The sequence below is a fragment of the Sesamum indicum genome, linkage group LG2 (genome assembly GCF_000512975.1).
Source record: "Sesamum indicum cultivar Zhongzhi No. 13 linkage group LG2, S_indicum_v1.0, whole genome shotgun sequence".
Lineage (NCBI taxonomy): Eukaryota > Viridiplantae > Streptophyta > Magnoliopsida > Lamiales > Pedaliaceae > Sesamum > Sesamum indicum.
The window spans coordinates 8,290,503-8,315,599 of record NC_026146.1 but is presented as its reverse complement, the minus strand read 5'-3'; the positions used below and the strand labels follow the sequence as shown (position 1 = coordinate 8,315,599).

General features: G+C 29.1%; 1 protein-coding gene across 1 annotated transcript; it reads left to right on the top strand.

The window, feature by feature from the left end:
* On the top strand, window positions 5,339-9,123 carry LOC105155604 (60S ribosomal protein L15). The gene is made up of 4 exons (XM_011071499.2): window positions 5,339-5,444; window positions 5,547-5,713; window positions 7,867-8,064; window positions 8,547-9,123. Exons 1-4 carry the CDS (start codon window positions 5,441-5,443, stop codon window positions 8,790-8,792), a joined length of 615 nt encoding a protein of 204 aa, XP_011069801.1. The 5' UTR covers window positions 5,339-5,440; the 3' UTR covers window positions 8,793-9,123.

Genomic DNA, 25,097 nt, shown 5'->3' with positions numbered 1-25,097 from the left:
GTGAGTCTAAGTTCATGTAACAGGAAAAATTTTTCTTTTGGCTATTCACTTGTAATAAGAAAAAACTCCAGTAGTAGCTCAACATATATTTCTCCCTTTTGATTTTTCCTAAGACATTGTATTGCGAATTTTAAGTAATGAAATTAGTTTTTTGTCATAGTCCTAACAAACCAAATTAATTTAGATGTGGAGATCCCTGAAGTTTCTAGAGGACCCTAAAAGTCAAAATCGTCATTACCCTATAGGCAAACGTTGCTATTGCCCCAAAACCTCATAGACGGAACTTCATGGAGATCCCTGTCAATAATGGTGTCCCAGAAACTTTACATCCCTTTGAAGTTGGTAAAAGACCGACTCCGAGACATGAACAAGTATGCTTTGAGGCAACATCCCCTTATCAAGAATCTTTTGAGGCAATGTCCCCTCATAAAAAATGTTGGATTCAGAAAATTTTGCCCCCCCTCTTCCGAAGTTGGTAAAAATCCAACTCTGTGGCATGAGCAAAAACATCTAAATAAGGCAACAAACCGACGAAAATAAATCGTAAGAGAAAAAACAACAACTGAATTAGTCCAATGACTATATTCATAGATACGAAATAGTAATTGAGTTACATACTAAAATGTCCGACCATGTAGTCGGAAGAAGTTCACCCCAAGCACTAAATGTCAAATTACATATCAAAATTTTCGACCATATGGATCGTGAAAAAATCACCCCAAGAGGCAATCCATATATAAAAAAAAAAAGATGCACCGCTCCACCTCCTCCCAAGGTCTTGGGAGACTTCGTCACCATATGTAAGAGTTGTAACGGGGAATCTCATCTCTTGAAGATGAAGTTGAATCCCTCAAAACAAATGAAAGAATTCAGCATAAAGAATGATCAAAATAAATGTCATAACTTTGAATAACATCTACTGATAGAGAATAAGAACAAAAATTGACAAAAGATACTTGATGGTGTAATTGTTGAAGTTATCATTTTTCATCCTTTTGACCTGGATTCAAAACTCATGGGACGCAAAATACGCGCCTCCTCCTAGCACTTGAGGACTTGAGCCTTAAGCTCGAGCTGGACACGAGGTGGGTGTGAGGGTGCCTCGAGCAACACCACACTGCCAGCTCGAGCTAGACTCTAGATACCAGCCTCGAGCTGGACACCTCCTCCAACCCAGCCTCGAACTAGACTCGAGCTTGATTCCGCCAAGCGCATGCTTGAGCACCCCAACTAGTCGCGGTTCACCACCACCCTCTCCCCACCGTCCGACCAACGGATTGGGCCACTTCAATAATAGTATTGGGCTTGGGTCATAAATGTTGGGGTTATTAACTAGTTCAATATTAAAACAAATAATTGTTCGAACTAAGTCAAGGCCCTAAAATACTTATTGCATCTTCTTACTCTCGGACAAAATACTACCCCAGCATTAGATATTTCATCCAAGAGTGGGGGGGCTATATGATGTGTACATTGTTAATACACATTTAGTTACAAGGGCAAAAAAGTAATTTTTATAAATAACCTATACAAAAAATACATACACCCTACCATACTATATAAATTCCAATACCACTACAAATACAAAAAATATAACTTTTTAGAGGCAACTGCTATTCATTGATTTGACCTCTCAGACGTATAAAAAAACTGTCTCTCAAAATTGGCATTGATTTCACCTGGTGTGCAATCGTATCATGGACATAATCCTCGTTTCATCCTTTCGTTAAAATCACAACCACATCATAAATAAACTTATAAATACGTATAAAAAAACTGTCTCTCAAAATTGACATTGATTTCACCTGGTGCGCAATCGTATCATGGGCATAATCCTCGTTTCATCCTTTCGTTAAAATCATAACCACATCATAAATAAACTTATAAAATCCAATGATAAGATATTGCGAGTCATGAGCTCTTTTGAGAAAGTAAAAAATTTCTGATATATTTTAAAATTTTAATAAATTCTTTTAAATTTGATTGTAAAATTATAAAGTTGTTATTAGCATTTATTTTATAAATTATATGATCTTATTTTATTCAAAAACTTGAACAATTTACTTAATACTAAAATTTAATACTTATAACTATAAGTTCCAAATACATGTCATTAATTAAATAAATTTATCAAAGACCTTCTAAATATTCTTCGATTTTGTAGCAATAGGTTTAGTTTCTTCATCCTTTCTAATTACTTCTAAAATAGCAGGGCCAGAAGAGACATTCAAATTAGTGAATGAGATTCAATTTAATTGGCGAAGTTGAGATCTTAAGACTATAAGATCGTCAGTTCTAACTAATGTTATTCTAATGCTTTAGTAACAGTTATTTTTCTATTTTAATAATTGTATTTCATTAAATATAAATATTTGAGGGTTTAATGCCATTTATCCTCTTGTAATATTACAAATGAGTAAATTATTCCCCTATGAAAAAAAAATTATTTTTCTGTATTTTTTAAAATAAAGCAATTTACCTTCCTGTTTTCAGGGGATTAAATTATTGTATTTTAAAAACACAATAGGGTATATAGTTATTTTTTTTATTATAAAAAGTAATTTACTCATTTATAATATCACAAGAGATAAACTGTATTTTTCTCTAAATATTTGATGGTAATAATAATCAATATATTGAATATTATAATTGAAGGAAAAGGGGCTCATTTTAGATTTTCTATTAACTCGTTCAAATTTGTGGGCTCCTTCCTACACGTTATTCTCGTTTTCAGACTTTCTACCCACTAAAGACCAAATTTTCTAGTAATTAATTAACATATATCCCTTCTATCAAACATCTCTAATTTTTCAAACTTTCTCATTCAAATATCATAGGAAATGTGATCATAATTACTATACATTCAACTGCACATTATGAATATAATTAAATTTAGGGATAATTACATCATATTTCTTGAGGTATGACGTAAGTATACGTACCTAAATATTTTATGATTTAAAAAATTACATATAGTATTTTTATCATTTATTTTCATTCGAAAAATAGATCTATCTACTGGTAAAGTTCACAAAATTAGTTGATGTAAGCAAAAAAATTGAATGAAAATTTATATTTATCTCCAAATTTACTTATAAATTTATTGTAGGTCGAATAAATAAAAAAACCCCCTTTGTAGAAAAAAAAGAAAGAGCAAAACACTCACCAGAGTGAGGAGGTGGTTTGCTCTTTTTGTTCGTCATTTCATAGGGATTTTCTAGAATGTTTATAATTTTACAAGGATAATTAAAATCAGAGATATAATTGTCAATTTCATGCTAGGCAGGTATGCCATAATTATGTGCACCCTCGACTAAAACATTGCTTTTTAATATATCGTCGTAACCAAGGAGTATCAAGTCATAAAAATCATGCATTCAGTATAAGATGATGAAACAATAGCTACAATATATATATATATATATATATATATATATATATATATATCAGCATATAGCTAATTAGCAATTAAAATATTCGTTGGTATTCTACTTCTTTAATACAAAAAAATTACTTTCTAATGAATGTAGCAACGAAAAATACTTGCTAACAAATTTAGCACTGATTATTTAAAATATAGATTAAAATAATGTAGATTAACAACGAAAATTTTACTTGTTTATTGCTCACAGTCGAGCCACGACTATCCTTTTAGCATCAAATTCTTTAGTAACTATTTTCTGCAGTGCTCGCTAGCCTTTCATATGACATCTCCTATAGGACGTAGCGTCCACTAAAGTGTACAGATGCCACATAAATGGTATATGAAATGTAACAATTATGAATGAATCATTTTGTGCGAGTCTTGACGATTTATGATCTTTAGTGCTGTGTCTTGATCGATTCTATGACTTGAAATATTCTAAATGAAACCATAGAGGTTGGTTTTATAAACGCTATCATATGTATGATCCAACTCCGAAACATCATGTACTAAAGACTTCAATCAAATTTATAAATGAAATAAAAGACATAAGATGAAGATGGCCAAAAAAAAAAAAAAAATCCATCAAATATATAAATATTATGTTTTAAGGATAATTACACTTTTCTCTGAGATTTAGTGTAATTACATGTAGATCTTCTATAATTTGAGAAATTACATTTAGCACCCTTGAAGTTTGCTTCCGTCTAATAAATAAGTTCATTGGTTAATCAAAATTCACCAAATTTTATTGATATTAATAAAAAATATAAAAAAAATCTATATTAACTCCCTGACTGACTTATTGCAGGTCAAAATAATTTTTTTTATAATCAAATTATCCTCATATGTCTTCATGCGTTAATGCATATGAGGAGGTATATTTTCACCGTTATAAGAGTAGTTTAGTTTGAAAAATATTGTTTGACCTACAATAAGTCAGTAATCAGTTAATCAATAGTAAGTATCAATTTCATTTAGTTTTTTTTTATTAATATCAATAAATTAGTGAATATTTGACTAGTGGAAGGACTTATTTGTTAGACGGAGGCAAAACTTAGGGGTGTTAGATGTAATTTTTCAAATCACAGAGAGTTTACGTGTAATTACACCATATCTCAAAAAAGAGGAACGTAATCATCCCTATATTTTATTCATACGCGCGGGATATTGCATTTATATAATATCTATATGTCAAACATTGTTATCATAAACATGAATGAAATCGGAAAAAAGTAAAAAATAAATAGCGTAAAAAATAAATACGCATCACATGTTTTCAATTAATATATTTAGGGTTAATTATATTTTACCATCCAAATTATGATCGTTTTTATATTTAGGTATTTGAACTTTTTTTTGTGTCAATTAATCATCTCAACTTTATGAAATTTTATATTTTGCTATTTATAACTATTTTCTATTCAAGTTTTTGTCGAAAAAACATCCCATGCAGTGGACATGTGATATTTAAGGGTTATGTGATGTGATATTTTTCACATATGCACAATATGTGATATTTTTCTAATAGAAAAATTAATTAAAAAAATCATATATGGCAAAGTGCAAGTTTCATAAAGTTGAGACGATAAATTACAAAAAAAAAGGTTTCGAGTACAAAATGTAAGAACGGGCATAATTTGAATGGTAAAATATATTTACCCATATATTTATAATGTATAAGTTTTTGTAAGATATGTCTATTTCCTATTTTTAAAATATTTGATAATGTCACATAATGTCTGTAAACACAAAGCTTGTAAATGTAAATTTTATACATTATTTTAAAAATTTTATACATTATATATACATATTTCTTTGGGCCTAAAAGTTTAAGCAAAGGAATTGGGATAGTTTTGGGCCACGTGGAAAACTATATACAGCCCATCTGTTGGCCCAGAAATTGTGCAGGCCTAAGACAACTATTTCTTTCACTCTCCTTAAACCCTAGCAGCGTCCTTTCGTTGCCATATAAACTTGTGCTTTGTTTGTCTGACGCTCTATAGTGCAGCGGCGATGGGTAAATACTTTCTTCTCAGCTAAATCCTGATCGCATTTCGCGATCGTGTGTTTGTACATGGAGATTTTGATTTGTTTTGGTTTTTGTCTGGGGGATTTGCAGGTGCCTACACATACGTCTCGGAGCTATGGAAGAAGAAGCAATCTGATGTGATGCGTTTCTTGCTCAGGGTTCGCTGCTGGGAGTACCGCCAGCTTCCTGCTGTTGTACGAGTCACCCACCCCACCCGCCCCGACAAGGCCCGACGCCTCGGCTACAAGGCGAAGCAGGTATGTTGGACTGCATCTCGAGCGTATTTTTTTAAAACTCAGTTTCTTGAAGATAGCCGTTGAGCTTTAGTGTGTCCCATTTTATTGATAAAGGTGGTGGTTCTACAGTTCGTTGAGTTATGCCTGGCTAGGAATTTGGTTTTGTTAATACGTGATTGGTTTTATTTGTTCTTGACTCCTGGTGCTATTTGTAGAAGGCATGATTTGATAATTGGATGAGGTTCTATGTAGTTATGATGATTAATATTCGCTAATGTATGCATATATTATTATTTTCTTTTTTCTGCTACGTCTCTCTTTTATTCATGCTCTTATGAAGAAGAATAATTATGTGAATTGACATTTTGATTGTTTTGTTTTGCTTTGTGCACATTGGACATCTGACCGATTTACTTTTACTATGTATTTGAAGAAAAATATTGAAATGGATCCTGTTGTCATATATTTAAGTATAAATATATATAAAACTTGAAAGAAAAATTTCAATTTCAATTTAGTCCTCTGGGTATGACACTGCACGAGAATTACCCAATAACTTTGAGATTCTAGCTGGATGAAGATGTAAGGATTTTTAAACATAAATAATGAAATGTCCTCTTCCTCTTTTTACCACTCATCTAAACCATTGCTATTAAATAGAACTAATGAAATATCTAAATGTATATTTATGTTGATAAACAAGATTGGAAGGAACAAAAATAACTGCACATGATTTCTTAAGTTTCAGGGTGTTGTTGCCTTCGGTCTCATGAGTATAACTTACTTTCCTATATCAAAAGGTAAAACTATATTGTTAAATTTTTTGATTCAGTATGTTGAAAACTTGAAAAATGTTTAGCTGGAAGGTGCATAATTATATTCATCTCAGTACATTAATTTTTCTTTAGATTTTGTGGAAATATAACTCATAACAAAATGATTATATTTTTGGCTCATGCTATTAATTTCAGTGAACTTTCTGAAATTTGGTAATTTGTATCATTTTCTAGGTTTAACTATCTCAACTCAGTTGATTCTCTAATCTCGATAATGTGAAATGTTACATTGAATCATGACTATTCATAATTTAAGTTCTCACAAGAATTTGGAATGTAAAAAATGTTATTTTTTAATTTGACTCATTGTACTCAAAGAAACATTTTGATTGTTAAAAAGGAATAGTTCTAGAGTAAAATATTACATCATTTCAGTACGTCTAGAGTAGGTGGCTAGGTTACTGCATTTTAGTCTTTTGAGAAGCTTCATGTCATGCATATGCTCTACTGGCTCTATTTTTCTTTGGGTGGTCTTTCAGTACTTGTATGATTCTTTGAATAGCTAAACATTATTTGTAATTTTGTCAGAATATCCACGGCAGGAATATGACTTCAGCATTCATTGCATTGCAGGAAATTTGTAGCTCCTAGGAGTTCTATAAAACAGAATATGAATGTGCAAAGTGGTTTATTGTCAATAAACCTAGTTGTTTGGGCTAATTAGGATGCGGAAGAGAAAGATAACAACATTGATTGTTTTGTTAGCCATGGCCATTAATGTGTAGGAGTCATAATATTGGTAAACATTATTGAGTAAAATCAGTTGTGCTTTTACTCATCATCTGTCATGATGTTTTCATATTATACTCATATAAGAATATTGTAGACCTTGCAAAATTATGAAGCACTCAAATGTAAGTTCCCAAGTCCTTTACAATGTTCAATTCCATTCATATTCTGAAAATCTTGTCCACCTGGTGCTGTTTTTACAGTCATTTGGTTTGACTACATTTTTCATATCCAACCATTACTGCACAAACTCTCACATGGTATAATTATCATCCAAAAAAAATCCAATTGGGATAACCTTGATCTGACCTTTCTCTTGGTAATTGTAATCTGAAGCCCAAATCAAAGTGGGTGTTGATCTAAAAATTTGGATTTGTACCCCCATGTTAAAGATTTTCTTTTTGCCTTTTGGCATCAGCAGTGTACTGCCAGTTTGAGAATGGAATATGATCAAGATCAAGCCTTTAATTATTCGTTTTACAGCTTTCTTGTTATCTTAGTTATGAGCTTAAGTTGTCACCCTGTTTCCCATATTTTTATGTTTTATCATTTGTTTTGTTGCTCTCCATGTTTTGTTTTTATGCAAAGTGATTGAACTTTACCTTTCAGGGGTATGTCATCTACCGTGTCCGTGTTAGACGTGGTGGAAGAAAGAGGCCAGTGCCCAAGGGTATTGTGTATGGTAAGCCCACCAACCAGGGTGTTACTCAGCTGAAATTCCAACGCAGCAAGCGGTCAGTTGCTGAGGAGCGTGCGGGAAGGAAACTGGGTGGTCTTAGGGTTCTGAATTCTTACTGGATCAATGAGGTATGTGCTTTAGATGTCTTCGCATCTTGACTCCTATATTTATCTTTTCATTCTTGTGCCAAGATCTCTGTTCTGGATTGACAGACCAGAGGTCCTGACACCGTAATTTGTAACTTAAATGCGGAGAAGCTATATTATGGTCAGCTGAGTTATTAAACTTCATCGACCACCTTTTGGAATAAGAAAAAGCATGAAAAAGCTTTTGGATGGTTCAGCTTTGTGCTTGGTGATTTTCCTGAGCTCATTGATTCGGTAATTGTCGAAGGATTTGCTTGAACAAGAAAATGGAACCGAGAATGTTTTGGTGGTCAGCTGGTGTTTGATGATTTAGCTCATCTAATTGATTTAGAAATGATAAAGATTCTGCTACAACGAATTCTCTCTCTTTAACTATTAATCAAAATCTAAAACTCTTTGTACCCCAATTCTTCTACTTGTTCATACCTTTTGAATTCAAAGCTGAAACCCTGTGTACATTGCAGGACTCAACTTACAAGTACTTTGAAGTAATATTGATAGATCCAGCTCATGCTACTGTCCGTAATGACCCAAGGATCAACTGGATTTGCAACCCAGTGCACAAACATAGGGAGCTTCGAGGGCTTACATCTGCTGGAAAGAAGTACAGAGGTCTCAGAGGCAAGGGCCACTTGCATCACAAAGCACGTCCCTCAAGAAGGGCCACATGGAAAAGGAACCAGACACTATCCCTTCGTCGGTACCGTTGATCTTCCTGAAGTTTGTTCTTATAACAAACTGGGCCACACGGAAGATGAATCAGACGCTTTCCCCTTCATCATCACTGTTGATCTTGAAGCTTTTTGGTGTTATAACGAACTTGATTCTGGTTTTCTCTATACTAGGAGTTTTTGGACAACTGAGCAAGTTTAGTGTTATTTTGTTCAAGGTACTGTTGCTGAGATCAGAATATTTTATAATGCCCTTGCAATTTCGTTTTAAAATACATCTTTTCAGCAATTCATGTCCGAAATTTGGTAACATCTGGCCTGGCATCTGTTGCTGGTGAAGTTACTCATTATTTGCGCGAATGCTTCCTTGGTTTTTAAGGAAAAACTGTGTTGGAACATAAACCTTTGTGCATTTGTAGTCAGCTACTGTTGAGTGCTGCGAACTGTATTCTGAAGTATGGGTGAAGACGACATTTAAAACATGAAAGTGTCTGTTTTTATTCTTGTGGTACTAAAAATATGTCCAAGAATGTGTTGTGATAGGTTTTCTTAGGAGAAAGACACGATGAAATATCAAGATTAGAAAGTTATGTCTCTTTTATATGAAAATGATAAAATAAAAATTTGTGAATTGTGATGTTTTCTTGTGGTCTTTGGTACGAAAAATGTCATATTTTTTAATATTTTTTGTATAAGAAGATGGGATAGAATGAATATTTTGAAATATATGGTTCAATTCCATCGAAAGAAAAAAAAAAAAAAAAAGAAACTCAACCAAATATCATTCCCCAATTTAAATAAATTAAATTAGTACAAAATTGAAAATGAGCTTTCCAAAATGAAATCAAATGAGACCTTTAGTGTCTCTTAAGGGAACAATTGGAATTTTTTTTGTTGTAAGTGTAAAGAAATGATAAAAGAAGAATAAAGGAAAATAGATTTGAGGTGTGAATGACAATTATCTATTATGAAATATGCTAATGGGTTTATACGGTTATTCACTTTTATGATATAACATGTCCTCTGAAATTTGTCAAAAGTTTTCCTCAAATTTAATAGAAAGCTAAATTTGTGTTGGTAATGAAAATAAAATTTGCAGGAATAAATTCTGACATGATACTGAAACTTATCTACGAATATGGATTCTTATCTACAAAAATTTGCAGGTTACAAATCTATATTCAAAATAACCCCCTGATTCTTATCTACGAATGTGGATTCCACGGCTTGACTCTTGTTCCCAAATTGGAAGTGCAATTTCCTCTGATTTGTGGAAGCAATCGCGTGCCCTTCAAATATTGTATCAAAGTCTGGAGGTTGCAAAACTTCAACGTCTTTGAATTTGCTTTTAGTGTGATTTGCTATGTCGTATGTCCTCCCTCATTATGTGGTGTAGACTCTTATTATGGGTACAGATAATTTTTTACTTACAGTTTAGGCTCATTTCAATTGGGGGCTTGAACATTATATACTTGGATTTGAATAAGTTTCTTGACAGGTTGTACCTTAATATGGTTTGACCTGATCAATCAATCCAAAATAAAAAAAAATTATATTCATCTTGGGTCATTCGTGAAGATACATAAGACCCAAATTTCATATGAGTTTATCATGAATTTATTATCTTGTAAATATAAAATGTCCAAATTTGTTATGGACTTTGATTTGGAGCTCAATTATTAGCTAATTTCAATTGAGTTTTAATTGATAATTTATTTTAAAAATTCTAATGTCAATAGATGCCTCCGCTTCAAAGCTCGACAACCACATGACAACAATTGTATGAGGCGGGATTAGAAATATTTGATTTTTCTCCCTTTCGTTTTCCAAATGTGTGGGGGTCCACTAAAGGACGAAGAAATAACTTTACATGCCATAGCAAGGAAAAAGAGAACTTTTCCTTTTAGCCATGCAACTCGGGGACGAGTACAAACTTCATCAAATCTTTTATTTTTTTAAGGGATAATTACACTCCCCTTCTATGAGATGTGTTGCCTGGCTTATTGTGGTCATACAGAACTACTCCCTGGTCCACCACAGGAGAAACTCCCTTCAATCTAGTATACGGATGAGAGGCAATTATCCTGGCGAAAGTTGAGCAGAAAACCTTTCAGATTTAGCAGTACGAGTAGGTGAACAATGATAATTTACTTCAAATTAATCTAGACCTGATAAACGAAATATGAGAAGATACTTGTGCCCGTATAGAAAAGTATAAACAGAGAGTAGTCAATGTTTACAATCGGCAATAGACTTAGAAAGCTAGCCCTCAACTGGGAAGGACCCTACAAAATCACCCGCATCATCAAATTTGGGATGTATGAACTTGAAGACATCGATGGCAGAAAGCTTTCCCGAAAATGAATACTTGCAACCTCAGGAAGTTTTGCTCCTAAAATTTCTTTACTTACAAATCAATTATTAAATGTACTTAGAACATCTCTTTCTTAATAGAAATAAATCCTTTTCCTTTCTTCTCATAACGTGTGCAGGATGGAATCTCAAAACTAAATGCACAACACAACACTAAGTTTTACTTAAGTCGCCTTGCTAGCTCATGCACTAGTTACATCACCTTGCTGGCACATGCTCTACTTAAACCGCCTTATTGGTACACATTCTATGCAAAGCCGCATTGCTGGCTTATATTCTTAAGCTACCTTGTTGGCTCACGATTTACTTGAGCCACCTGTTGGGATGCTTCTTGCTTAAATCACCTAGTTGGCTTTCTTAAATCACCTTGTTGGCGTACACTTTTCTTAAGCTGCCTCCTGATACACATCTTGTCGACTTGTGATCTACTGAAAACATCTTGATAATGTGCAGCCTACACACTACTAGTGTGTGACTTTCTTAAGTAATCTTGAGGGCAAAAGTTTGCCTGGCTAAATTAGACCTTATATTTATCACTTCAAGAAGAGGCGATCCCAACAAACATGTGCCTAGGATTTGGTTATCTATCCAAAACCATTTATCATTTGTAAATCCTTTACTATGGTCTGCCCTATGAAAAGATACATTTTTTGGGCTAATAGCAGGAACACTTAAGATATATATATATATATCCCCCCTCTCAGGAAGAATCATATAGGGACAATTCCACATGCTCTTCCCTTAGATTGTACTAACCATTGCAGGAAGCTTACATTCTTGAAGCATCAACATATGAGAAAGAGAGAGCATGGAATCACATAGATCAATAAAGTAGGAAAAGAAATAAGAATCCATAAAGCAGTAAAGTCATCCAAAGTCCACAAGCAGGTTCTTGAAACCTCATGCAGGAGGAAGCAATACTATTTGTGTCAAAAAAATAGAAAAATAGATTTACTTAGCAGCAGCAGGAGCAACATTATCATCAGCAGCAGGAAGGACCACTTTCAAAGGAACAACATCCTCCACCACGGGGTTCTCTAGGTCTGTTGGAACCTCACCTTCAGCGGGAACATGGAGTAGGTTTTCTGACAATTCTTGGGGTACTTCCTCATCAGGCTCAGGTGCATTTGCAAGTTCTACATCGATGTCCAAGAAATCGGTATAAATTTATTATTAATATATTATTAAATAATAAATATTTTATTTTAAATAGTATTATAGAAGTTGCATAGAGTGTGACACAAATTACTAGTTTATATTAAAAATGAGGGTCAATTTGGACATTTTTGCATGTCTAAAGTGGATGGAAAACTAAATGAAATTCTATGACTCGTACGTTCGTCAGATAATCACACTCTTCATTAAAAATTGATGAATTGGTTTTTGTTGAAAATAAGCTTTAAAATTTTCTACATTGTCAAATTATTTCCAACACTTTATTTAATCTTAATGTGCCAGTTTAATTTGGTATTTATTTGAGGTTTATGGCCCTATTATTATTATGATTTAATTGTGAATTTATAAGGTTTAATAAGTATTTGACTGTTACATTTTATATACTTATGTGACCTATTTATAATTGGATTTATTATATTATTATGAGTTTTAATTAGACAACTTAATATTTTATAACGGGCAAAGTTTTACAATTATTTAAAGGGCCATTAGCTTTTTTCATTTGGCACATTTAGAGAGATATATATTTTTTGTATAGCTTATGTTTTGAGAAACATTTTATACTCCCACAAGTATTTGTAGAGTTTTTGCAACGTGACTGTAGACTGGTTCTTAGTCTACTCGTGGTCGTGCACATAGGATGAGACACTGCTGAGAGCTAATGGGGTTTTATCCTGGAGTCATGGTCAACCGTTAAAACCTACACGTAGGGAGGCAATCATGGCTTTAGGTGACTCTCCATCGGTGCAGCTTTTCTAATTTCTAAATTTACTTTGTTCTTTCCGTACTATATGTAATTGCCATAATATGTATAATGATATTTTATATTTTAATATTATTTTGAGATATGATTATAAATACAAATCACATCATTTTCCACAACAATTTTTTCGCAGAATTACATATATACTAACATTAGGGCGTGTTTTACAAGTTCGTTGAAATACAAGGGTGATTTTTGCATTTTATCCTTTTCTTATTAAATTTATCTATTGATCTTTTCACTCAATACATACTTTTGCGAGCGATATAAAAATACGTAAAGGATATGTGCAATGATTTTTTTTCTATATGAATGTCTCTACTTACGTTTTGATTATTTTATTTCGTACGAAAACACAATTTCAAAACTTTATAATAAATTAAAAAATATAAAATTCCAATATAAGTTGGTTTAAGTTTGATGAATTGGATCAAGAAACAAACAAAATCTAAGATAAATGTGGTCCTCCAGTTATTTTCTTCTAAATTCAACCTGTAACCCTTTACATCGAGCACCGTGCCTGTTTTGTTTACAGCTGGAGCAGAAGTAGGCAAGAATAGGTTTGATTATTTTTTTATTATACAAAAAAGAAAAAGAAAATAACAGTAATATAATTAAACTAATACATATAATAGAATTTTTAGAGTCCACGACTTCACAAATTTTTTTTTTAAAATTTTCCTTAAGGACTTTAAGTCGCGGACGTGATCACGACTTGTAGTCGCAGTTAAGGGCTTTTTTAAAAAACATAATTTTATATAAAATGTTTTAAATTAATAATTAGAATAAAATTAATATAAATATATTTTTAATTTTCTTCAAATATTAGATAATTTAAAATTAATAATTAATATAAAATAAATAATAATAATAATAATAAATATAAAATTACAAAGTATATGTTTACATTATATGCTCCCAAATAAATATATAAAATATTTTAAATTGATAGAAAATTACAAATTGTGATTAAAATATAATAATAAAATTCAAATGCATTATATATATATATTAAATAATAATTTACACAAAAATAATAAAAAAATACTAAATTATTGATTATACTTATTTTCATATAGATATTGAAATATCATACTTTTATGATGATATAAAATTAAAATATGAGATATTGCTTGAAAATCATTCTAATATATTGTAAAAAAAATTTATATACTTGATATGTTGTATGTGTAATTAAATATATAAAAATACTTAAAAAATAGAAAAAAATAGAAAAAAGCTTGCAAACTGACTAGCGAACTTTTGAACAGAAATATGTTGGGTCAAGCTGAACTCGTCAAGAAACTCGAGCTCGAGCTCAAAAATATTCAAACTCAAGCTGAGCTTTAATCGAGTCAACTCATCAAACTCGCAAGCCGGCCCAAGTGATCTGTCAATCCTAGTATCACATATTATTTGTGCAGTGGTTAAAAGAGATTGTGCTAATGGTGTTCCCCTCCTCAAAAGTTATAGAGAAAATTCCCTTCATATTTAATGCTAAACAAACACCCACATTATTGTACTCTTATCTAGGTTAAAAATTAATTAAATTACTTAATATTTGATTAAAATTGATGGACAAAGTTATTTGATTTATTAAATTTAACAATCTAAGTTTCAACATAATTTTTTGTTTGAGAAGCTTTAGAGGTTGGCTGGAACTAGATTTGATTAGTACTAAATGATAGAATATTCTTAAAAATGTTAAATTGTTCGAGTTTGATTCATATTTCGTCTAATTAAAGCTCATTTGAGCTCGGCAACACTAGTAATTAAACAAATTCAAATGCAATTTTTCTCACTCGAAATAATCTATAGAAACTTGAACAATAATTTGTTCGTCTCCGTTTAAATAATTTAGAAAAAAATTTATTTTAGTCCCATATATTAGACCTTGTTCAATTTTGGTCTCACTCATTATAAAAATTTTAATTTTAGGACAATATCTTTTTATTTATCTCGATTTTGATCTCACAGTTAAATAATTGGAGGAATACGTTAATTGCAGTTAAAGAGGCACATGCCTCTCACAGGATGCGTATTTGAGGAGAAAAATATATGCTTGATGGAAAAGAGGAGAAAATTAGGGTTCCTCCACTGGTTTCTCTCTTTCAACCCAAATTTAGCTTCAATTTCTGTATAAATAGCGTCATTCGACTTCTACAATCGGAAGACCCATCAATGGGCACATAGGCGAAGAAAATCATACATGGGCTTAGGGGTGTCAACGAGTCGAGCTCACCAGTTCGAGCTCGAGCTCGAGCTCGACTCCTATATGTTGACTGTTTTTTTTTTTTTGTTTATTATTATTATTATTATTATAAATTATGAAAATCACTAATTTTTTATATAAATTTATAAGTAATAAAATAAATTGTATAATAAATACTATATTATTATCATCATTATTATTATTAGATTAAATAATGGGAATCACCAATTTTTTTCATAAATTTATAAGTAATAAAATAGATTGTATAATGTATACTATATTATAAATATACAAAAATATAGTATGAAATTCTAATTTATTGTTATAAATATAAACTACTGATTAGTTTAGTAGTAATATAGTTAGTAAATTGTACAAAAAAAAAAAAAATTCTGAACAGTTTAAAGTTATTGAAGAAGTATCAATTATCTGAAATAATGCAATTGAAATACATAAAAATATTTTATAGTTGAAATTAATATATGTTCACAATCTTCAAAATTTATATATTTATAAATGTTAGTATAACATTGATGTAACTATCATCTTAGATTGTTGAATAACATGGGTTAATCAGGCAATCAAAATTCAGATCAGACTGTTAGATATGATAAACCTTACAGAAAAATACATTTGGTAAAGTTTTAGACCTTTTGAATATACGGATGTCGAGATATCGTACTTGAAACATAAGAATAATCATTTAAGCTGGTGTGTCGTTGAATCAAACCATGTAATTTTAAATCATACCGTCTGATATGATCTAATGGACACAGTCTTGTATATATTTAAATTTCGTATGAATCAGGTGCCCGGATTTTAAGATATCGTAATTATTGATTAAACTTTTTAATCTCATTATATGTATAATAAAATAATAATTAGAATTGTTCAACCATCATCATCATCATCATTATTATTTTATTATTATTATTATTGTTGTTATTATTATTATTATTATTATTATTATTATTATTATTATTATTATTATTATTATTATTTTTAGATTAATTCATAAGAATTACTAAATTTTGACATAAATTTATAAATAATAAAGAATCATAAGTGAATTACTTGTCAATTTAAAAAATGTATAACGTAATATAAATATATATTAAAATATAACATAAAGTTTATGTACATCATATTAAATAATAATTTTAATTATAAAAAATATTATAATTATTTACTAAGTTGATTAAATTTATTTTTGTATAAAGATTAAATGTATAAATAAAAGTATCATAATTTATTATTATCCAAAATAAAATGAATATTGATTAATAATTATAATATATGATCAATTTTGATTATAAAATTGATCAAATATTAAATATAAAATTAAATATATAAAAAATTTAAAAATAAAAAAAAAATATTCACCAGCTCGAACAGGCATAACTGAGCTCGAGTCGAGCTCAAAATCGAGCCGGCTCGCGGGCTCGATTCATCTGCCAATCCTACATGGGCTCATTCGCAAGTTGAACAAAATGGAAGAAGAAATCTCCAAAATGAGGAAGGATGTGAATTTCTTGCATAAAATGGAAGAAGAGGTGGCCGAAATGAAAAAAAGATGAGAAATCATTCAACTTTAGGTCACGAAGGCTCATTCTTCTAGTAATAATCTATTCTTCTTAGCTTCTTCAATAGGAGATTGGGAAAAAACAGAAAAAAAAAGTTTAAGATGGAATTTTCAAAGGAGCAATTTTGCAGAGGAAAGGATTTGGTGAAGAAATAGGCCGAAGATGTATGCTTCCCCCCCCCCCTCATTCAATGATACTATGTGAGAGACACATGCCTCTTTAACGACAATTAACATATTCTGTTAATTATTTGACGATGGGACCAAAATTAAAATGAATTAAAAGATATTGTCCTGAAATTGAGATTTTTGTAATGAATGAAACCAAAATTGAACAAGATCTAATATATGGGATCAAAAATGAGATTTTCCCAATAATTTACAACCCAACTCTCATGCCTCATATATCTTTTTTGAAAAAAATTGGAAACATAATTAAAAAGTTAGACATCTGAATACATGAAAAATTCTAATCTACATCAGACTTGATCTTACCTGAATTAATCACGATAAATATAATATACTTGTCATGTAATTGATCACCAATAATATAGTAAATGTACTATATTATCATAATTGGTTCGATTCAGCCATACTTGATTTGAACAAAAAAGTTTCTATAAACGAAAAAATTAATTTTTCTATTTTTCCCCATATAGAAATGGGTATTGTTAATGCGTTTGTTCTGATACATGTAACGTTTCCATGAAATAATAATATAATTTTTAATGTTACATTTGTTAGTATTTTTATGAAAAAATATAAACAACCCTAAGTAATATTGCAAATGAGCAGATTACTTCTCTATGAAATTTTGTTTTAGCAATTTATCTCCTGTATTTTTTAAAATGCAGCAATTTACCCCATTGATTTTTTAAAATGAAGCAATTTACTTCCCTAGATAAGAGGATAAATTGCTATTTTTTTTCATAAGAAAATAATCTAATTTACAATATCACAAAGGGTAAATTACATTAAACCCGTATCTTTACAAGATCCCCATAATAATAATAGTGATTTGATGCAATTTGTACAAAAGTTGCTTACTTTTTTTTTTTTTTTTTTGCCCCATTTTTCACCTTTACCTTTTCTCATTGCATTCACATCACATGTGATACCAAACAATGAGAAAACAAAAACAGATTGATGCCCCTTTTGGCCAAAATAAAAAGTGTACTTTCTCTCAAATGTCCCCCAAAGAAGCCTACTCCTCATTTCAAAATACTGAGATTTTCATATAATTATATGAAAATCAATTAATATACATTATGTATGTTGAAGTTCAAATTTATTAATGATTAATCATATGATTACAAACATAGGATTCTAGTAGTCTTGTTGTATTTAATTTAGTAAATAAATGAAGAAATCACATGGTCACCTGCTGAGTTATCTTTTGCCACATGTGGAACTCACACCACTCAATTATTGAGGAGCTCTCATCTATACATTATTTCTAAAAAAAACTTAATTGATGTTTCAAGATGTTCTGATTTAATATTACATTCAGACTCAACGACCACAAAATTATTTTGAGTTTGCAAAAGCTGCAGAGGTGTGTTACACGCCCCCTCGGGAAAAAAAAAATATTTTGTCAGGGGTAAAATTGTAATTTTGCAATCTTTTGACGCGCCCTAACATAAGCAATTCTAATTTATTTGAAATTATGCTACTGAAAATCAATTTTGAGCAATTCTAAATGTGGGAGATTTTTCCGAGCCACATAAACATTGTATTTTACGATTACCTTTTTTATTTGATATTCGTTTTGGTAAATTGCAAATTACCCCTCTGTGTTATTCGAAATATTCATATAAGCCCGTGTGAAAAACAAAATACCATTTTATCCCTCTATGTTTTATAAAAAGGAGAGCAGTGCCTCCTTGGCTCTTTTTTTAAAAAATACAGGAAGATAAAAGAATATTTTATTTTTCACAAAAGCTTAAGTGAACATTTCGAATAGCACAAACATTCACAATCTGATTAAATTTAAAGCCTTAACAGTCAAAACTACACATTATTGATGCTCAAAATTCAAATTAAGAATACTACCAATTTCTTTATGAAACACACACACACACACACACAGAAATGACAAAATCTGAGCTAAATTTAAAACAAAAACCTCATTGATGAGAGATGTTTTCACACCTTTGCTTTGCATTATTAGGTGTGTGGTGTTACAGGGTGTACCCCTGCACTCTTTTTTCACATGCCAATACAAATACAATAGTGTGCAGACAAAATTGTTCTATTTCAACAGGGAAAGTTAAAAATAGTTACATTAATTATATATTATATAATAAATTTTATTTCACTTTATAATTTTAAGACATATATATATATATATATAGGTGCATTCAAGTAACTGCTATTGAAATTTTAGGTCAGAATTGAATTTATTTTTACATGTTTTTACTTTAATTTTGTAAATATAGTGATTGTAAGTTAACGATGTAATGACGTTATTATTTTTATTGTAAAAAATAATTCCGAGTGAAACTTTATTTTTTTAATAATACTGTTATTTTCACATTATGATACATATGCAGTGTGGAATATTTTTGCAAATGGATACCAGGCGAATATGGGTGGGACGTACCGAATAATTTATTAGAGTATACAAAAACTGAACTATTTTTTTTATAAGTGAAAAAATAATGGTCTATATAAAATTTATTTTAAATATCCTTATAATTTATTTAATTTTCATCTTCCATAAGGACCATAGTATTTTTTATTCTTTCATTTTTAATTAAAACATTATGAAGTCTTCTTAGAGTAGAAAGAAAAAATGGTTAAAATTAATTAAAATTATATATAATTCGTATTATATCCTCCTATATTGGCGGCTTGATATTTATAATCATTTTTATTTTTTACACAAAATATGAATAATTGAAAAAGTCCAGTTCTAAGAGTTAATGCTTGTTTATCATTATTATTATTATGGATTTAGAGGGTGACGGGCTAAATTTATTTAAAATATCTTGTAAATTCATATAAATATTTTTGTGATTTATAAGATATTCGATTTTATTTTAAAAATAAGTTTTTAAAGTGTTTGGGTACAATAAAATTGTGAAGCTTATAAGATATTAGAAATAATAATTTTATAATTGAAGTGATCAAAACTGAAGATTATAAAATATTTAAAGTAAGTCTAGAACTCCTTCTCCTCTAAACTATTCTTGAGGTAATATTCACCCTCTAAACTAATACATACAACACTTACCCTTCTACTACTAATAGTTGGACAAGCTTGTCATTATATTATATTGATGCATGCTAAGGTCCAGCAACACGACGATGGCCGAAGAATTTTCAAAAAAATTCTAAGATTAAGGGAGGACTAGCCTGCAAAACAAGAGTTAGCACTCCAATACTTAAATTAGTAATCGATATAAAAAAAGAGTTGAGAAAAACTTGAATTAACATAAGATAACGGCGATTGATATGAAATAATAAAATATCAAAATGTAAGCTAAAGTGAGATGGTGGAGTGCAAAAAATGAGCAAAAAACGTAAATTCGTGCAGTTCGATCATGAAAGTATTAAGCCCATAATTTCTAGCACTCAAAACTAACATAGTATGACCCAAAAATAGGTTTGAGCAGCAAGATAACTCAACAAGTAACAGGTATTTCATGTTAGAAATAATCTACACATTTCAAGTCATGTCATACTAAAAAATCTCCAACTTACTTCCCCTGTATTAGTAGATCTAGCCAGAGTAAGCAAGTAACCCCCTCCCAGATATTTCGAGTTGAGTAAGAAAGATACACTTATGCAGTCATATCTTCGTTTAGGTAAGTTCAAATTGTGCTAATTGTTTTGTTAGTTAGTTGGCATTTGTAGCTTTCCAACGGTATGTAACTTGCTACAACTAATTTTCGGATTCTACTCTCAGTCCAACTATAAATGGGGGACATATTACAATCAAAATGATAACTCAAGTTATTCACGCTCTAAACTTTTTTTCCGCCAACAATACGGATTTACGTTTTCTAATCATTTGTTGCACACACCAGCTTATTTTAGCTTAAGTTTTGATATTTTATCACTTCATGTCAATTGTTGCACTACTATCTTACGTTATTTCAAGTTATTTTTCGACTCTTTTTTGGTAACTTTATTATTGACTTAAGCATTGGAGTGTGAGCACCTAGCTTGCAGGTTAGTTCTTCCCTGATTTTTTTTTAAAATCCTTCAAATTGTTCTGGTATTGTTTATAGATCTTTTTTTAAGAATGTGACTATATATTTGAAAAACCTCTTAAAATGAATTATATATATATATATATATGAATTCCACCAAAAAATTTAGTTAAAAAGTATATTCTACCAACTTTTTGTTCGAAAATCCAAACATTTAGTAAATATTATTAAAGTTTAACTTTTTTACATTTATCTTCAACTCTTAAAATAAAAAAATTACCAACTTAGGTTTTTTTTATATATTTTCATATTAGATAAGTTAGATGAAATTTATTCATAATTTTGATTTTTTTTAACTACTAAAAAATAGAGTGTTTATTTTAAGCTAAGCAATATATTATTATTATGTTCACTGAAGTTCAAAAAAATTTTATTATTCATATAAGATAATTATAACATAACAACATAAAACAATGTAAAAAAGCTATTCTTTTCCTGTAAGAAAGGATTAATTTGACAATCTTACAAACTTAAGGGACTAATATGATAAAATTAAACTTATTAACCATTTTACCATTCAAAGAGTCAAAATCCGACTACATTTTCATCGAGAAATGGTCAGAGGGACCAAACTGCGATAAAAAGTAAAGTTTAAGAGTGCTGAAGTCAAAAAAATAAACTTGAGGGACTAAAATGATTCTAATCGAAAACTTAAAGAACCAAATATAATATTCACCCTCTTTTTTTTCTTTATTTATAATTTATGAATTTAGGGAAAATTGCATAATATCCCCATGTGTTATGCTAAAATTGCACAAAACTTACCTGTGTTAAATAAATAGTCATAAAAGACCCTATAAATTTTAAAATCCTCCAAAAAAAACCCCTCCGTCCAAAACTGACCGAAGATGTTGTACGCGCGGTGGAAATGAGAGTAGGGGCCCTTTTTTTACCCCTATTTCAGCTTTTTCGATAGTGCAATGGTCCAAAGTACCATTATCTTCCACTACATATTTAACTTAACATACCCCCACAAACATACTAAACAAAAAATAGGGTTTTAAGTGGACAAATGTCCAATTTAGCCCTTTTGTTTGAATATAAATAAAAATTACTTAGAATATTATATATTATTAATTAAATTAAATTATTATTTAATTTAAATATATTTTAATATTTATTTATAAAATATACTAAGTAAATATAAAAATACCTAAAAATTATATCAATTTTTTAACATATATAAAATATTAAATTAAAATTATTAATATATATTTAAATTAAACAATTAATATTTTTTATTATTTTTAATTTATTTTAAATTAAATATGTTTTATGAATATTAATATATTTTAATATTTATTTATAAAATATACTAAATAAATATAAAAATACCTCAAAATTATATCAATTTTTTTAACTTATATAAAATATTATATTAAAATTATTAATATGTATTTAAATTAAACATTTATTATTTTTTATTATTTTTAAATTTTATTAGATTACATACTTTTACTAAATTATTATTTAATTTAAAAATATATTTTACTATATATTTATAAAATATACTAAATAAATATAAAAATACCTAAAAATTATATCAATTTTTTTAACTTATATAAAATATTATATTAATATTATTAATATATATGTAAATTAAACATTTAATATTTTTTATTATTTTTAAATTTTATTAAATTAAATAATTTTACTTAATTTTTTTTTTAACATTCTTCTTCTCCGTCGCCAAGTCGGTGATGAAAATGGACAAATTTGGACTCATTGGAATCGTCTGGACGAGCGAAGTCGAATGGTGGTAGTCTCAGGCCGTTGTTCGTCCAAACAGCAGCGAATCGACGGCAAGAGACTTCAGGTATCGATATGTTCACCTTAAGGAGATGATTCGAATGGTGTAAGCCATGGCCAAAAATTCATTTGGACGCCGCTGGAATCTTAGAGAGAAGATTTCGCAGAAAAATAGTTATATTTTGTTATAAATATGTATATATAAATATATATAAATAAAAAATATATTTAAAATACGTAAGATTTGGACCACTTATTTTTTACATTCAAAGATCAATAGTCGTTATAAAAAAGATATAACGATCAATTTAGCTAAAATTTAACATCGTTAGAGTTTACCTAACGAAAAGGGAGAATATGCAACATTCCTACGTCTTATTTTAAATGTATCGTAAGCTGTACTTTCTGAAATTTGCTTTGTTTGAATTATAATTGCTTATTATTTTATCTTATTTCAGTGAGGTAAATTGAAATAAAATGATTTTTGGTGGAAATAAGAATTTTTTTTTAATAATTTGATCAAATGTGAGATAAAAGTATAATGATAATAATTAATATAATATTAAAAATTATTATATAAGAATAATATAATATTTATTGTTAATTTAATATATTTGTAATTTTAATATAATAATTATGTTCGAAGTATAATTTAAATAATTCTAAAAAATAATTACTATGTTTGTTTTTATTTTCAAGTTATTTTTGGAACGAGTCGAAACATACTCAATATTTGCCATCATTGAGAAACACCTTATCTATGTGTTTTAAACTGTTTTAGCATAAATACATACATATACCTAAATATATATAAAAAAGACATGATTTGACAATAAATAGTAATTTTTGTTTCCCAAAATACAACATTAAACATACAATACTTATTTTAAATTATTTTCAAAAATAAATCCAAACATACATACTATCTCTAACACACACTCAATGTTTGCCATCATTCAGAAACACCTTATTTATGTGTTTTAAACTATTTTAGCATAAATACATACATATACCTAAATATATATAGAAAGACATGATTTGACTATGATTTGACAATAAATAGTAATTTTTGTTTCCCAAAATACAACATTAAACATACAATACTTATTTTAAATTATTTTCAAAAACAAATCCAAACATACATACTATCTCTAACACACACTCAATGTTTGTCATCATTCAGAAACACCTTATTTATGTGTTTTAAACTATTTTAGCATAAATACATACATATACCTAAATATATATAGAAAGACATGATTTGACTATGATTTGACAATAAATAGTAATTTTTGTTTCCCAAAATACAACATTAAACATACAATACTTATTTTAAATTATTTTCAAAAACAAATCCAAACATACATACTATCTCTAACACACACTCAATGTTTGCCATCATTCAGAAACACCTTATCTATGTGTTTTAAACTATTTTAGCATAAATACATACATATACCTAAATATATATAGAAAGACATGATTTGACTATGATTTGACAATAAATAGTAATTTTTGTCTCCCAAAATACAATATTAAACATATAATACTTATTTTAAATTATCTTCAAAATATATATAGAAAGACATGATTTGACTATGATTTGACAATAAATAGTATTTTTTGTTTCCCAAAATACAACATTAAACATACAATACTTATTTTAAATTATCTTAAAAAACAAATCCAAACATACATACTATCTGTAACACACACTTATTTATCTTTTTTTTTTCCTTTCTATCTCCATAAAATACAACAAAACACTCAGAAAACGAATCCAAACAATATGAATATCATTTATTAGATCCAAAAATATTTTACAAGCAAACACAACATAATGTTTGGTTTCATTAGGAGATGGGCCAAAATATGGTAAATATTTGTCTTGATTTGTTTTGAAAGTTTTGGAGTGTAGTGAAATGTTTTGAAACAGTGTCTTATTTGTTTTTGGTTAAAATAAGTATACACTAATTATAGGCCATATAAAAAAAAAGTTATATACATACTGATACGTGTATATAAATATATATAAAGAGACATAATTTAACAATGAATAGTAGTTTTTTCTCCCACTAAACAACATCAAACATACTATACTTATTTTATATTATCTACAAAATTAAATTCAAATATACACATTATCTCTAATAAATACTTATTTATTTTTATTTTTTACTCTCACTATTTTCACACGACACACAAAATAAATTAAAAAGTTAAAAATGAAATCAAACATAGTGTCTTATAAATCCATAAAAAGCACGAAAAG